The sequence below is a fragment of the Pectinophora gossypiella genome, chromosome 3 (genome assembly GCF_024362695.1).
Source record: "Pectinophora gossypiella chromosome 3, ilPecGoss1.1, whole genome shotgun sequence".
In the NCBI taxonomy this organism is placed as follows: domain Eukaryota; kingdom Metazoa; phylum Arthropoda; class Insecta; order Lepidoptera; family Gelechiidae; genus Pectinophora; species Pectinophora gossypiella.
In genome coordinates this window covers 15,098,264-15,111,875 of record NC_065406.1, presented here as the reverse complement: position 1 = coordinate 15,111,875, position 13,612 = coordinate 15,098,264, and the positions used below count along the sequence as shown (strand labels likewise).

The window sequence follows — 13,612 nt, the reverse complement described above, 5'->3', positions numbered from 1 at the left end:
GATATCAAGTGGATTTTCCTATCGGAAAATTCATGAAACTTTTAGTGTTTTTTTTTTATTATTGTCCCACTTGATATCAACTCAGAATCATGGCCTGAATCATCCCTCAAAGTTTTCGTTACGATGTCACTAACACCCTGTACTAGGTTACTCATAACACAAAAAAAAGAACAAAAATGCGCTACACGTGCTTTTTACTATAAAGCGACGTAGTAAACAACTTTGCGTCTTCTATTGAATCACTGAATTTTGCCAACAAACGTAATCGTTGTAACCTTGAACATAATCAAATACTTACCTATATCAACGGAATTATACAACACGTAAGTAAATACTAAAATAAAGATACAAAAACAAGGTCAAGAGCGAGTCAGGTCCGCGAACCGGTGGTTCCGAATCACCATATGACAACACAATAGGTAGGTACGGTCACGAGCATTAATATGTATACACTTTGGTACCATGTCACATTAACTTTTTTGACAATTTGAACTGTAAGTCTCACTAAATGTCAAATATGTTAGTGCGACAGAGTCCTATAGTGGGTACATTATGTTACTAACTCTGTATCATCATAAATTCATAATGTACATTTTCCCATTTGTATTTTTAATTTTAATTCTTTTGTTTCCAACAATACTTAAGTTTGTTCTATGTGTATATGTTATAGTTTTAACTCTTATGTTTGCTAAGAAAATTTATGGCTGTTTTAATTTAGAAGTTAATTTCTGTTTAAGTTTTATACATATTTATGTATATACATACATAAACTGCCTATATACGTCCCACTGCTGGGCACAGGCCTCCCCTCAATCAACCGGAGGGGGTATGGAGCATACTCCACCACGCTGCTCCAGTGCGGGTTGGTGGAGGTGTTTTTACGGCCAATAGCCGGGACCAACGGCTTAACGTGCCCTCCGAAGCACGGAATCATCTTACTTTTTCGGACAATCAGGTGACTCAAGCCTGAAAAGTCCTTACCAAACAAAGGACAGTCTCACACAGTGATTTCGACAATGTCCCCATCGGGAATCGAACCCGGACCTCCAGATCGTGAGCGTAACGCTCTAACCACTAGACCACGGAGGCTGTTATATTTATGTATATATACACCTAGATATATACGTTTTGTTGTTGTAATTATGAATGCTGTGTGTACCTGTAATTGGAGCACATATACAAAAACTAATTTAAGACTTGCATTTTATAACTTTACAATGTGTGTACTGTTGGTATACCTATCTAAATAAATAAATAAAAATAAAATTATGTTGCTCATGACTGTACTTACCTATCAATTTTTTTGTGTTCTGCTTTCTTACTTATCAAAATTTGAAATTTTGAATATGGCACTTTCCAGAACGTCTGCTATCCACGAAATTAGAAGGTTAAATGATGGCAAACTTCTACAACGCCATCTATAGTCATGAGAAATATTATGTACCCACTTTAGAACCCTGTCGCACTATCATATTTGACATTTAATGAGACTTACGGTTTTATTTGTCAAAAAAGTTAATGTGACATGGTTTCAAAGTGTATACATATTAGTACTCATTACCGTACCTCATTCAGTTTGGTATTCTTACCGGCCCGTAGATCCGGTTTAGCTGGATTTTGTTACAAATTATTTTTTTAGTCTAGACTTTGCACAACAAGTGTGGGAAGTAATTATATACCTAGGTACATAAAGAGAAAGTAACCAATTAAATGTCATTTATTTGCCTTAAAAATTGTATAATTTGAATTATTAAAACGCATGAAGCACCCTCGAACGCACACTTACACACATATTGGCGTTGATTCCAGTACACACTATTTAATTTTATTTTAATTTATACCTGTCATTTTCTTATCCGCAAAAACGAAATGGACGAGAAATCACAGACATAAAATCGACAGGCATAAAATGTATGAAACACACGTCACACACACACAGATACCTTTTTTTTCGCCTAGGTTACTCATTCATTCACTTAAAATTAACAGTTGTCAACCATGCGTCGCTTTGCTTTTCGGCGGATAAGAAAGTGATGGGTACTTATAACTTAAAATAAAATTAAGAGCTGTCTGTAGGAATCGGAACCATTGTTATTCTTATTTAAAGACTAAATTACATATTCAATTGCAGTAAACTAAGTATTAATGATTTCCTCTCTCTACATTTCTACAACTACTTGCGTGCGTAGTTAAATAAAATTCTTCTTTTATTGAATTCACAATCACAATACTTTAATGCGCACAGAGAAATTAGGTATACAAAATCACAAACAAATGAGAAATAAAAGAGAACAATAGGCAGCATATTAATATCAACTGATTATATTAACACTTTCAAGGACAGAACGTCTAATGATGTTCCGATTCCAAGGTGTCATACAATCTATTATGAACCATCAATGACCCATGGTCTCTGCCACCCCTGGTTAACCCTTTCACGGGCAGGGCACGGGGTTGACAGAGATCATGGGTCATGGATGGTTCATAATAATAGGTAAAATAACACCTTGGGATCGGCACGTCATTAGACGTTCTGTCCTTGAAAGTGTTAAACAGGTGGACCGACGATCTGGTGAAGGTCGCGGGAAGCCGCTGGATGCGGGCAGCGCAGGACCGATCGTCATGGAGATCCTTGGGGGAGGCCTATACCCAGCAGTGGGCGTCGTACGGCTGATGATGATGATATTAAACAGATAGGCAAGTAGGTATAGCTCTTGAAAGATACCCAGCTATTGCACATAATTTTTAATATATCCTATTGGTACCCAAAATTTGCCTGGAAGAGATTGCTACTTAGCAATGAGGCCGCGTATTATTCAAATTCAAATTTTGGAAACTGGTCCATATTTAGTTAGTAACAAAAGGCTTAACCTAGTATTAGTAACAGATTCGAAAGACGAACAACATAAAAATAAAACACAAGAGACCGGCCCGAATCACCGAAGCCGCGGGCAGCTATGTAACAGCGTGCAATCGCACCCAGCGGTTCAGCAGCGGCGAGTCGTACCGGTCCACCAATTCGCTCATGATGGTGTAGGTGTTATAGATAGATAAAATACTTTATTGAGCACAATGGACACAAAATACAGAGATAAGGACAGCATACTCTTATACTACTCTTCTCTTACTCTTCTATTTCTCATTTGTTTGTAATTTTGTATAATATCTGTGTGTGCAATAAAGTATATTTGTTATATAATGGTAATTATCGGTTGTGATTGTGAATGAGCGACTTTCCAATCGACGTTCCCCAAACACACGATAGATGGCGTTGTTCACTTTTAACGTGATAATTAGGTACCAATTTTCTCATTGCTGGGGTACATAATTATTCAAAAACGTAATATAATGGCAGAAGCATATATATAAATAGTTGTTGCTTGATATTTGGATCACATTATGTATAGAAAGTTTTCATTCCGAGCTCCTCCGTGCTTCGGAAGGCACGTTAAGCCGTTGGTCCCTGCTGCATTAGCAGTCGTTAATAACCATCAATCCGCACTGGGCCCGCGTGATGGTTTAAGGCCCGATCTCCCTATCCATCCATAGGGAAGGCCCGTGCCCCAGCAGTGGGGACGTTAATGGGCTGATGATGATGATGATGATGTATAGAATGATATGCTTATATTTATTTTGATCAGAATAATAATGGGTGGAAGTTGTAATTGTACCTTGGTGTAATAAAAAGGGTCATCATTTATACCCAAAAACAAAGATAAAAGATGCATATGTCTGTTATCTATGAAATTAGAAGTTTAAACGAAGAAAAGACTTAACAACGCCATCTATCGTGTTTTTGGGGAACGTCGATTGGAAAGTCCTGCATTCAATAAAAAAGTAGGTAAGTATCTTGATTTACTTCCTGTGTGTGCTATAAAAGTGTTTGATATTTTATGATTGGACCGACGGGCAGCGTAGGTCTTGGAAACCTTGTGAAACTACGATCTCAATGCGGAACTTCAAAAATCACTGATGATGTAGTATTTATAAATCATCAAAGGTCAACAAGGATATCACAGGTCGCGAACTCGCAAATCTCGTTGTTTTATGTCACTAAGATGTACCTACGCTTAGCTACTCCTGCGCTGATTATTTATAGACCAGTTGTACGGTAGCGCGGCCGCGTTCAGTCGCAGTTTCTAGTTTTAACAGTAAGTAACATTACAAATACTTGTTTATTTATATTTACCTGATATAAAACGTTATCTAAACTCAACTAGATTGTTTCTAAATCTGCGTAACGTTATTATTTACTTCCTTGTCATAACATGAAGATAAATTAGTCACGTGTTCGGCGATAATATTATCTGAATTTGCTCTATACATTGTTCATTGTGTTCATATCAATAGATATGTAAGTATGCCTCTTAACATTTGTAAGGTAGCATTTTCAATTTGCAAAATCATAAATTTTAATTTTGATTTATTTATATTTTTATTTCTCTTTGATTTTGGTTTTTGGCAATAGGCTCAGGAGTGGATGCAAATAGTATAATACTGGGTATACACCACTCTCAGCCTACCCCTTCAGGCGTGATAAGTTATGCTCTTTAATTTTCAATGTGGTATAAAGTATTTTATACTTATTTCGTAATATGAATAATCTGAGTTATTAGCAGTACTTACATAGATGGTTTTGTACAGATTTAACGTCATATTTACTAATATTTTCTCATTACTCAGGCGTAAAATTATTAAAAAATATAATGTTTTTGCAAATTAATAATATTTGGATCAGATATGAATAGAATTGTTTTCGTACCTATATTGCTTCTCTTTATTTTAATCAGACTAATAATGGGTGGAAGATGTCTTGTGCCTGGGTGTAATAACAAAAGAGTCATCATTTATACCCAAAAAACAAAGATAAAATATGCATTATAATTAAAAATAATAAAAATGTTTGTGTGTTTATTTGTTATGTTGTTTGTTTGTTAAATGTTTATTTTAATTGCATTACATAGTCGAATTGGGATTGCCTGTAATTACTTTGTAAATTGTGAATAAATAAATAAAAGTATTTTAATCTTGTTTTCGTACCTATATTGCTTCTCTTTAGTTTTAATCAGAATAATAATGGGTGGAAGATGTCTTGTGCCTGGGTGTAATAACAAAAGGGTCGTCATTTATACCCAAAAACAAAGATAAAATATGCATTATAATTAAAAATAATAAAAATGTTTGTTTGTTTGTTAAATGTTTATTTTAATTGCATTATATAGTCGAATTGGGATTGCCTGCAATGACTAATAAATTGTGAATAAATAAATAAAAGTATTTTAATCTTATTATTCAAACAATTTTATTAAAAAACAAAACAAACACATCTTATAAATAAACCACAAAAATAATAATAATCATAATAATAAATAAATAATAATATATAAATAATAAATAAATATTATGTCATGAAATTAAAAGGTTAAACGAAGGCAACTCTGTACAACGCCATCTACTTATAGTTTTTTTTCTGAACGTAGCCTGGAAAGTTCATCATTGCTTCAATGTTACTTATCAACATAAAGTTACGTCATGAGTATTTAAAATCAAATCGGAAATAGGTATCTTATCCAACAGATTGAGATTTGAGATATTTAGTAGTACGGATAATCAAAGTGAAACACAAAAATATCTTCATTCATAAGGTAAAATAGTTACACTTTGAATCGTCTATTTTTACATACTTACTTAAATATAAACGAACAACTCTGAACCGGCGTGCGTGTATGAAGCGATTGGCGAATGTGGAGGAAGCAAGAGAATTGTCAGGATCGAAGCAAATGGAATTCTATAGTCTCTGCTTACCCCGGTGGGAAGTGGGTGTGAGTTTATGTATGTATGTAACTATATTTTTTGTTAAACCTCTCATTCGCCTAAAACTAGCAGCTTCTCTCAACCTGTATTGCCGGGGAAAAGTAGCTTTAAAACTTCGGCACAGGGCACGTTTGAAGAATACTCTGTAATTGAGTGACTTTATCCCTCCGGACTCGTGGTCACACCAGGTTGTCACACCAGTATGACAAACAAGGATCGACTATTTATTAATTTCCATCGTAATTCTTTCCACAACCAACATCTCCTAGAAAAGTAAGGGTGCAAGTTAATCCCGTTCTTTTGTTTCGTTCGCCGTGCATCGCGGAATTCTCACTTCCGTCCCCGCCTTTTTTAATTAATTAATTACATGTATAACATTTTCCATTACATTTTGTTTACCTTTGATGGGTTTGCTCTTGGCCCCAGGCTTGCCCGAAGGCATTGACGAGGCCTAAGATGGAGCTCGCTCGCCCAGAAGGTGCCTGTTCACTCTGGCCTTGAAAGCACCCGGTTTATATTCATTCGGAAATACAGAAAACGGCAAAGAATTCCAGTCCATAAATAATTTATATTAATTCTGTTTCATAATATCTTAAATCATTTAAATACTTTTAAATTATAGGCCCATTTGCTTGAACGATAAAAGTGCATGTAAATTATACTAGGTCCATATAAATTCCATCCTTTCGCAACATTTAACTTTAACCTAATTATTATTCATGTTAGATATTGAGATATCTACTTGCAGATAATGAAACTTCTTTTAAAATATGTGTAATGACACATACATAATATAGTATTAATTTCTTATTCTATGACAGGGCTCTAGACTTACGCAGTGACTATTACATAATCTGTGTCTTTGACATTCTTAAATATACTGTCCTATATTCATACGAGTATGGGAGACGTCTTGAAGCCCTTGGTCCAGTTCTAGATATTTGTTGATTGATACCAATCAACTAAATTATGTTATGTCGGGAACGGTCCATAGAGCAACACGGGCCTCAGGGGAGTAGCTATAGCATTATTTCTTGTTACAAAATTTTATACCATTTCTTGCGTGGAATCTGTAATTTATCGATAAATTCGAAAAGTCGTCTAGGGACTGATTATCTTCTAATCTAGCCTATTCGATCCCACTGCTGGGCAAAGGTATTCCCTTGATTTTTCCACTCCTCTCGACTTTGCGCGATCTCTGGCCCATCGCATAATATATTCTATTCTATTGAGGTCATCACATCATCTTTTACGCGGTGTGCTTCGACTTCTACCTTCTTGATAAGTCATCCTCAGCCAAGCCGTGTCCGGCGACGGCGACTCATAAATCTCTATCCCAGGACGATGTTATGATAGGCTCTAATATGACTAGCAAAACCGAACTTTGATAGGAACGGTGTTGGCCCCGATTCCTGCAGACACATCCTAATTTTATTTTAAGTTACACCTGTCATTTTCTTATCCGCCGAAAAGGGAAGGGACGGATGATTGACAACTGTAAACGACTAAAATAGACATCTCATATATATAATAATATGTAACTCGTTTGACGTGTGTTGTCATCTTAATTCTGTCGAGTTATTGACCAATATAACATTTTTGAAGGATTTTTTTTAAACTAGTTTTGTATTGCAAAGAAAATGTGCCTGTGTACTAGCTTCTTAGTAATGTGCCGTTCTCGGCAATGTACCCACTTTGAAAACGTTTCCAGCTGTAAAAAGACGCAAAACTGATTAAAAAGAGCTTTATTACCTAACCTTCAGTCAGATAAGTCCAAAAGTCAAGAAAGAACAATTTGAACCAGAAAAGCAGCCAGGTCCTTACTATTAAATATTTTTTACAACAGAAACACTCCCACTTTGGAACATTTCCGGCACGGCACATAACTGCATCTACTCCTTTCTCGTGTTGCCCTAAGGAAGCAGTCAGTTATTGGCCCACTTATCTTATTTGGGCTATTTGATCACTACTTGGCTAAGGACTCTTTTGATCCCTGTCCCATTTAAGTTTAACAATGTTTTGTGTTGCTCAGTTATCAATAAAATCAAAATTCAACTTATGATACGTGCGCCGCCATTTTGAAATTTTCCATAGAAAACTGTCAAAATGTATAAGTACATACTTACGTGTATTTATTTTGAGTGGACCATATCTTTTTCATTTGACGTGATGTGACATTCTGTAGATAGTGTCACTAATAGAATTAACTAGGTACCTGCTTAACCGGAATATCGACCACCACGACGAGGCCTATTCAAATAGACTTCTTCTAATCGTGTAGATTGTGAGGTGGAATACCAGGCTCATCAATCCTGGTATCAGGGTTATTATTGAGCCGCCAAGGCCCCTGGCGTGACATATGTAACGACTACTTACTTACATCAGTAAGTAGTAACCGGGACCAACGGCTTAACGTGCCTTCCGAACACGGATCATCTTACTTTCGGACAATCAGGTGATCAGTCCTAACCAAACTGGGGATCACAAAGTGACTTTTGTGATATGTCCCCACCGGGATTCGAGCCCGGGGCCGGATGGTGAGCCCAACGCTCAACCACTGGACCACGGAGGCCGTTTATTCAAACAGTAACAACTATAAACTGGTCCCATCGTGGTAGTCGATGACGTAGGGTTTGCTTCGGTCCGCTCTCCTACAATTATGATTGACTAACAGTATCATACTTATCTTTAAAGCCCCAGGATGCCGTTCAAGCGAGTATGGGACGCGTCGTGCCCACGCGAGTACGACCGCTGGGAGGACGGCGGGGTCACGTGGGTCATCCAAGACCTGCCTCCAGAGGACGACGTCAAAGCAGTCAAGTTGTTCGTGGAGCATTTTCTACCTGATGAAGCATTGTGCATAGCTTCTGGTAGGTGATTTTTAACAGCATCCAAAGATACCAGGATTGAGGTCATTGTTCTCACAACCAAGAATCAGCCCTCGCGGCACGGCAACCGCGCCGCGCACGGTGCGATAATTGAGAGCTTTGTGACCAACAGCCGTACAACGCGCGACGGTAGCATTCGTCTATTAGTCGCGACGTCTATCCACACATAGCATTCGTTGCGTCAATTAGTCAAAACCCTCGATATGATTCGCACTGCGAGCGACGCGGCTGCCGTGCTGAGTACAACAAGATTATCGCGAACCCGCGCGGAGCCCCGCGTTTCTCTTGTTAAGCATAACAACAATAATAACAAACTCAAACGAAACATGACTATTCGTTATCAGCGTGAAATACCTACTTATCTATACAAATCGCACGAGCTGCATAATATAAACAAGTTATACTGGGTGTTATATAGTGACATCGTTACGAATACTGAGGGATGATTCAGACCGTGATTCTGAGTAAATATCAATTTTCGGTCGTAAAATTCGTGTTCTAATTTTGTATTTTCTAAAATTATTTTAAATAAAATTATTTTAAGCGATTAAATATTCCACTTGATATTAACTCAGAATCATGAGCCGAAATCATCCCCCTCAGTAGTTATTCCTTATGATGTCACTTACACCATGTAACTATGTACAAATAGGTACCTACTTACAGATACGTATACTATGGGGGATGATTCAGACCATGATTCTGTAAGTATTGTTATCAAGTGGAATTTCCTGTCGTAAAATTCATGAAAATTTTAATGTTTTTTTTTAATGGTTATCAGTTCTATACTTTTGCGACGGAAAATTCCATTCGATATCAACTCAGAATCGTGATCTGAATCATGCCTCAAAAGTGTTCGTTACGATGTCACTAACACCGTGTATACAACGATATATGTATATTACTACTAACAGCCGTGGTTGCCCAGTTGGAAGAACGCTTGATTCTCACTGTAAGATCGCAGGTTCGAATCCTGCACGGGCCTAAACCTATGATTTTTGAAAGAATAAGACCCTAGGTGACAACTACTAAAATCGACTATAACATAGCGGTCAAAGGAACTATGCACCCACGTATCACCGAGCTTTCTGTTAGGCCAACGTGATAGGTTAGGTTAGGTTAGCTGAGCCGTATCACCGTCTATAATGATATACATGGGACTTAAAAATAATAGCTATTGTGACCTATCCTTTATTGGGCTTGTTTTCCCTTCGCGGGTTGGAAGGTCAGATAGGCAGTCGCTTCTGTAAAATACCGGTCCTGTCAAATCTTCAGGTTAGGTAAGCGGACCCTGTGGAAACGGGATAACGTTAAAGAGATGATGATGAACTATTACTTTTAGCATTGTAGGTGATTGCACTTAAGACCTTATCAACAGGTACGTACGTGTTGTTTCTCTAATATACCACATACATACAAATATAACAATATTATAATTATTACTATTGTGGTAAGTGCTTATTATTCTGATAGGCCTATGCTGAAAGCACATCAGGATTTCAGTTTTGTATTCTAGGTATATTGACACAGGAAAGGTGAAATTAAAGGCCGAAAGGCCATTTCGAGAAAAGCTGTAGTTTTCGCTTTATTAACGTAAGATTAAAATATTCTTCTTCTACTTCTAATCCTTTTATCCCTCTGTTGGGATAAAGGACTGGAATAAAAGATTCATCATCATCATCAGCCCATTAACGTCTTCACTGCTGGGGCACGGGCCTTCCCTATGGATGGATAGGGAGATCGGGCCTTAAACCATCACGCGGGCCCAGTGCGGATTGATGGTTATTAACGACTGCTAATGCAGCCGGGACCAACGGCTTAACGTGCCTTCCGAAGCAGGGAGGAGCTCGAGATGAAAACTCACTGGAATAAAAGATTAAGTTACATTAATTTATGTTTTGTCTAGCAATACCATTATTTGGACTATTGACTACTGTTTTAGGATATTATGACGCTAACGTAATTTTTCCTTTCCATGATCGAGTATAAGTATCATCACTATCTTAGTACAGAAAAGATCGATATTTATTTAAATAAAACCATCAGTAATTAAATACAGAAAGTAGACAACAAACATAACATAACATACTTACATATTTTGTTAATTTCAAAACGCTTGTGTGTGAACGCTCTTATATGTCGCCGTATGTTTGTATTCGCCGCACGTCTTCTGACCAAAGTTATTCGTTCGTATTTCAGGTATGACCAATGATGAGCTGAGTATTCGTAGCATGACAGATTTCTGGCTGGCTTGTGTGGCACAACGCACAAGTCTGGCATGCTACGCCATTAAGGACGATGTGAGAACTTTAGCGGCTGTGAATTGTTGTATAGTTAGTAGTGCTGATGACCATGATGAGATATGTAAGGTAAGTTGGAATGGCTTTAGGGATTTAAGCAATATCCATGAAATTAGAAGGTTAAACGAAGGCAAATGTGTATAGCGTGGAACATAACCGGGAAAGTCCCTCTTTCAGCACATCAGAAATAGGTACCTATTGTATTCATCCACAAAATATCAAAGTTCCATTGAAATAGAAGAGACAATGGATTGGTGACAAAGAATGTTCTTCTTCTTTGCGAGTCGATGGCGATCGATATAAAATTTTTGCTGACCTTTTAAATTAAATAAATAATTATTCTATTTAATGTAATTTCTTGGGTAAGTAGTAAATAGATACGTATATAAGTCACGTCGGTTGAATTATGTATTTTAGTTGGTAGCCCTCAGACGTCACACACACAGGTGCGCGTGTACGATAATGTTAATGTGTGGTGTCTGTGTAAAACGAGGTTGTTTGTGTGATGTATCCGGGGGGTGATAATGTCTAATAATAATAAAAAATATATGTTTGCATTAACAATAGTCTACATTTAGAACTAGTAGCTGGGGTTTCCTATTAAGCATAGTAATGCCTGTGCCAGGAAACTCCGCTGCTTCATGACAGAGGTTATACAAATAAAATAAACAAAAAGACACTAAGTAGGTGTAACAAATAATTGTTATTGTTAGTAGAGAGAGAGCATGTACGTGCGTCTGAGTGTGCTAGCACTACGACATTGTCTTGGGATCAGAGGTAGGCAGGTTGCTCCACACAACACAGTGGGTAGCAACCTCTGCTAACAGAAGAAAGACTTGTGCTAATTCGAATCTATGTGTCTTGTGTGTGGTGTGTGTAAGAGGGTGAGGATGTGTGCGTGTGTTAGTGTGTTTGTGTGTGTAGGTATATTCTCATTCTAATAAAACTATTTTTTTTCGATTTTCAGATTGAAGGTAAAGCCTGGACAAATGTGTATGAGGCACTACATTACGCAGAAAGTAGAGTCAATGTGTACGAGTTTTTGGGTTTGGACAAAGTGTTATACGCCATGGGTTTGATAGTAAAGAGAGAGTATAGAGGAGCCAGATTGGGTTCAAGAGTTTTAAACGCGCGGTAAGTAAAGAGGAGGGCTAAAAAAGCCACATTGAAACAATTCATCTATGATTCATCTATATGCGATATTCCCAGGTGGTATAGCCGATCTGCACTGTCTGACGGATGCGGCAGAGACTTGGTTAGGGGAGCTTCAGCTGGATATATGATCCACGCAGGATATTTTATTTTTGTCTGCCATACGCAATAATAATAGCAATATTAGAGCCGTGGTAGCCCAATTGATAGAACGCTTGCCTATCGCTTTCAGGTCACAAGTTCGAATCCAGCACAGGACTAAACCAATGATTGCCGTATTTTTTTTCGAATTCATATTTGGATCATATGATTAGGACATACTTACAAAAGGAAAAGAAGGAGAGTAAATCAAACACTCGGTGTGGGACGGAGAATGTCCATAGCGTCCTTAGTAGTTACCATAATTATTACGTACCTAAACTATATCGCCATCGCATTATTTCTGTGTTGCCGCCGACGCACTCTCTTTGTCTCGCCCTAGCAAATGACGGTTCTGCGTGACAGAAAAAGATAGAAGCATAGGAAATTGCGATGCGGCGCGGCCAAAAGTAACCCTAAGTTTTCCGTTTCATTTTTCAGAGCACCTCTAGCCCTTGGAATGGGAGTAAAGGCCACTTCAACAATCTTCACTGGTCCGGCATCACAGAAGTCAGCAGAAAGGGCTGGTTTCACAACAGTTGCTGAGGTGTCTTTCAAAGAATTAGCCGCAGCAGGCCTGAACTATCCTTTAGAGGACAAAAGTATCAAGTTAATGGTGAAGAAATTCGTCAGTTAGCATGATTAGTGAATACATAAAGGTCACGCCTGTATCCCTAAAGGGGTGTATAGTAACTCTGTCGCATTGACTTAACATAATATAGTGAAACTTTGTTTCAATTTGTCAAATAAGTTATTGTGACACGGTTGTAAAATATATACAGATACATTATGTTGTTTCCGACATGACCGTAGGAAAATAAAATAAATTAACTACTTATTAGCAAAATTATATGTATTGTCATCTTCTTAATTAATGTTCCTATTGTTTAATTTACATACATACATACATATGAAACAGAACGACTAGTAGGGCTAACATGCGCGACGTGATAAAATTTTGTCACGGTCTTTTTATCGATTCTGACGATATAATTATGTCGTATTGTCGATTGGTGCTAATATACGAACCGTGCCGTTCTCTCAAAATACGAATAAAATCACGATCACGAAATCACGACGAATGATATAATTATATTTTTATGTTATTCATTCTAATTGGTATGCAAATTACAGTTATGTCAAGTCTGTTATGGATTTTCAAAATAGGTAGGGTTATTAAGTTTATGCAACTTAAAGGACACCCCACCCAGGCACATCGCATCTTCCACCCATTATTACTTTAAATAAAGAGAAGCAATAAGTATAGGTAGCAGGCTAAATACACTTAGAACATATTTATTACTTATTGAGACCATTGTA

At 37.3% G+C, this 13,612-nt stretch overlaps 1 protein-coding gene across 2 annotated transcripts; it reads left to right on the top strand.

Moving 5' to 3' along the window:
- Positions 1-4,037: 4,037 nt before the first annotated feature.
- Positions 4,038-13,167, top strand: LOC126382152 (uncharacterized). 2 transcript variants are annotated; one of them, XM_050031924.1, is made up of 5 exons: positions 4,038-4,151; positions 8,509-8,684; positions 10,902-11,071; positions 11,970-12,136; positions 12,734-13,167. In XM_050031924.1, exons 2-5 carry the CDS (start codon positions 8,516-8,518, stop codon positions 12,927-12,929), a joined length of 702 nt encoding a protein of 233 aa, XP_049887881.1. In that variant the 5' UTR covers positions 4,038-4,151; positions 8,509-8,515; the 3' UTR covers positions 12,930-13,167. The 2 variants fall into 2 exon arrangements, with proteins under 2 accessions (XP_049887881.1, XP_049887882.1); XM_050031925.1 differs by lacking the exon at positions 4,038-4,151 and adding an exon at positions 4,180-4,354.
- Positions 13,168-13,612: the final 445 nt, after the last annotated feature.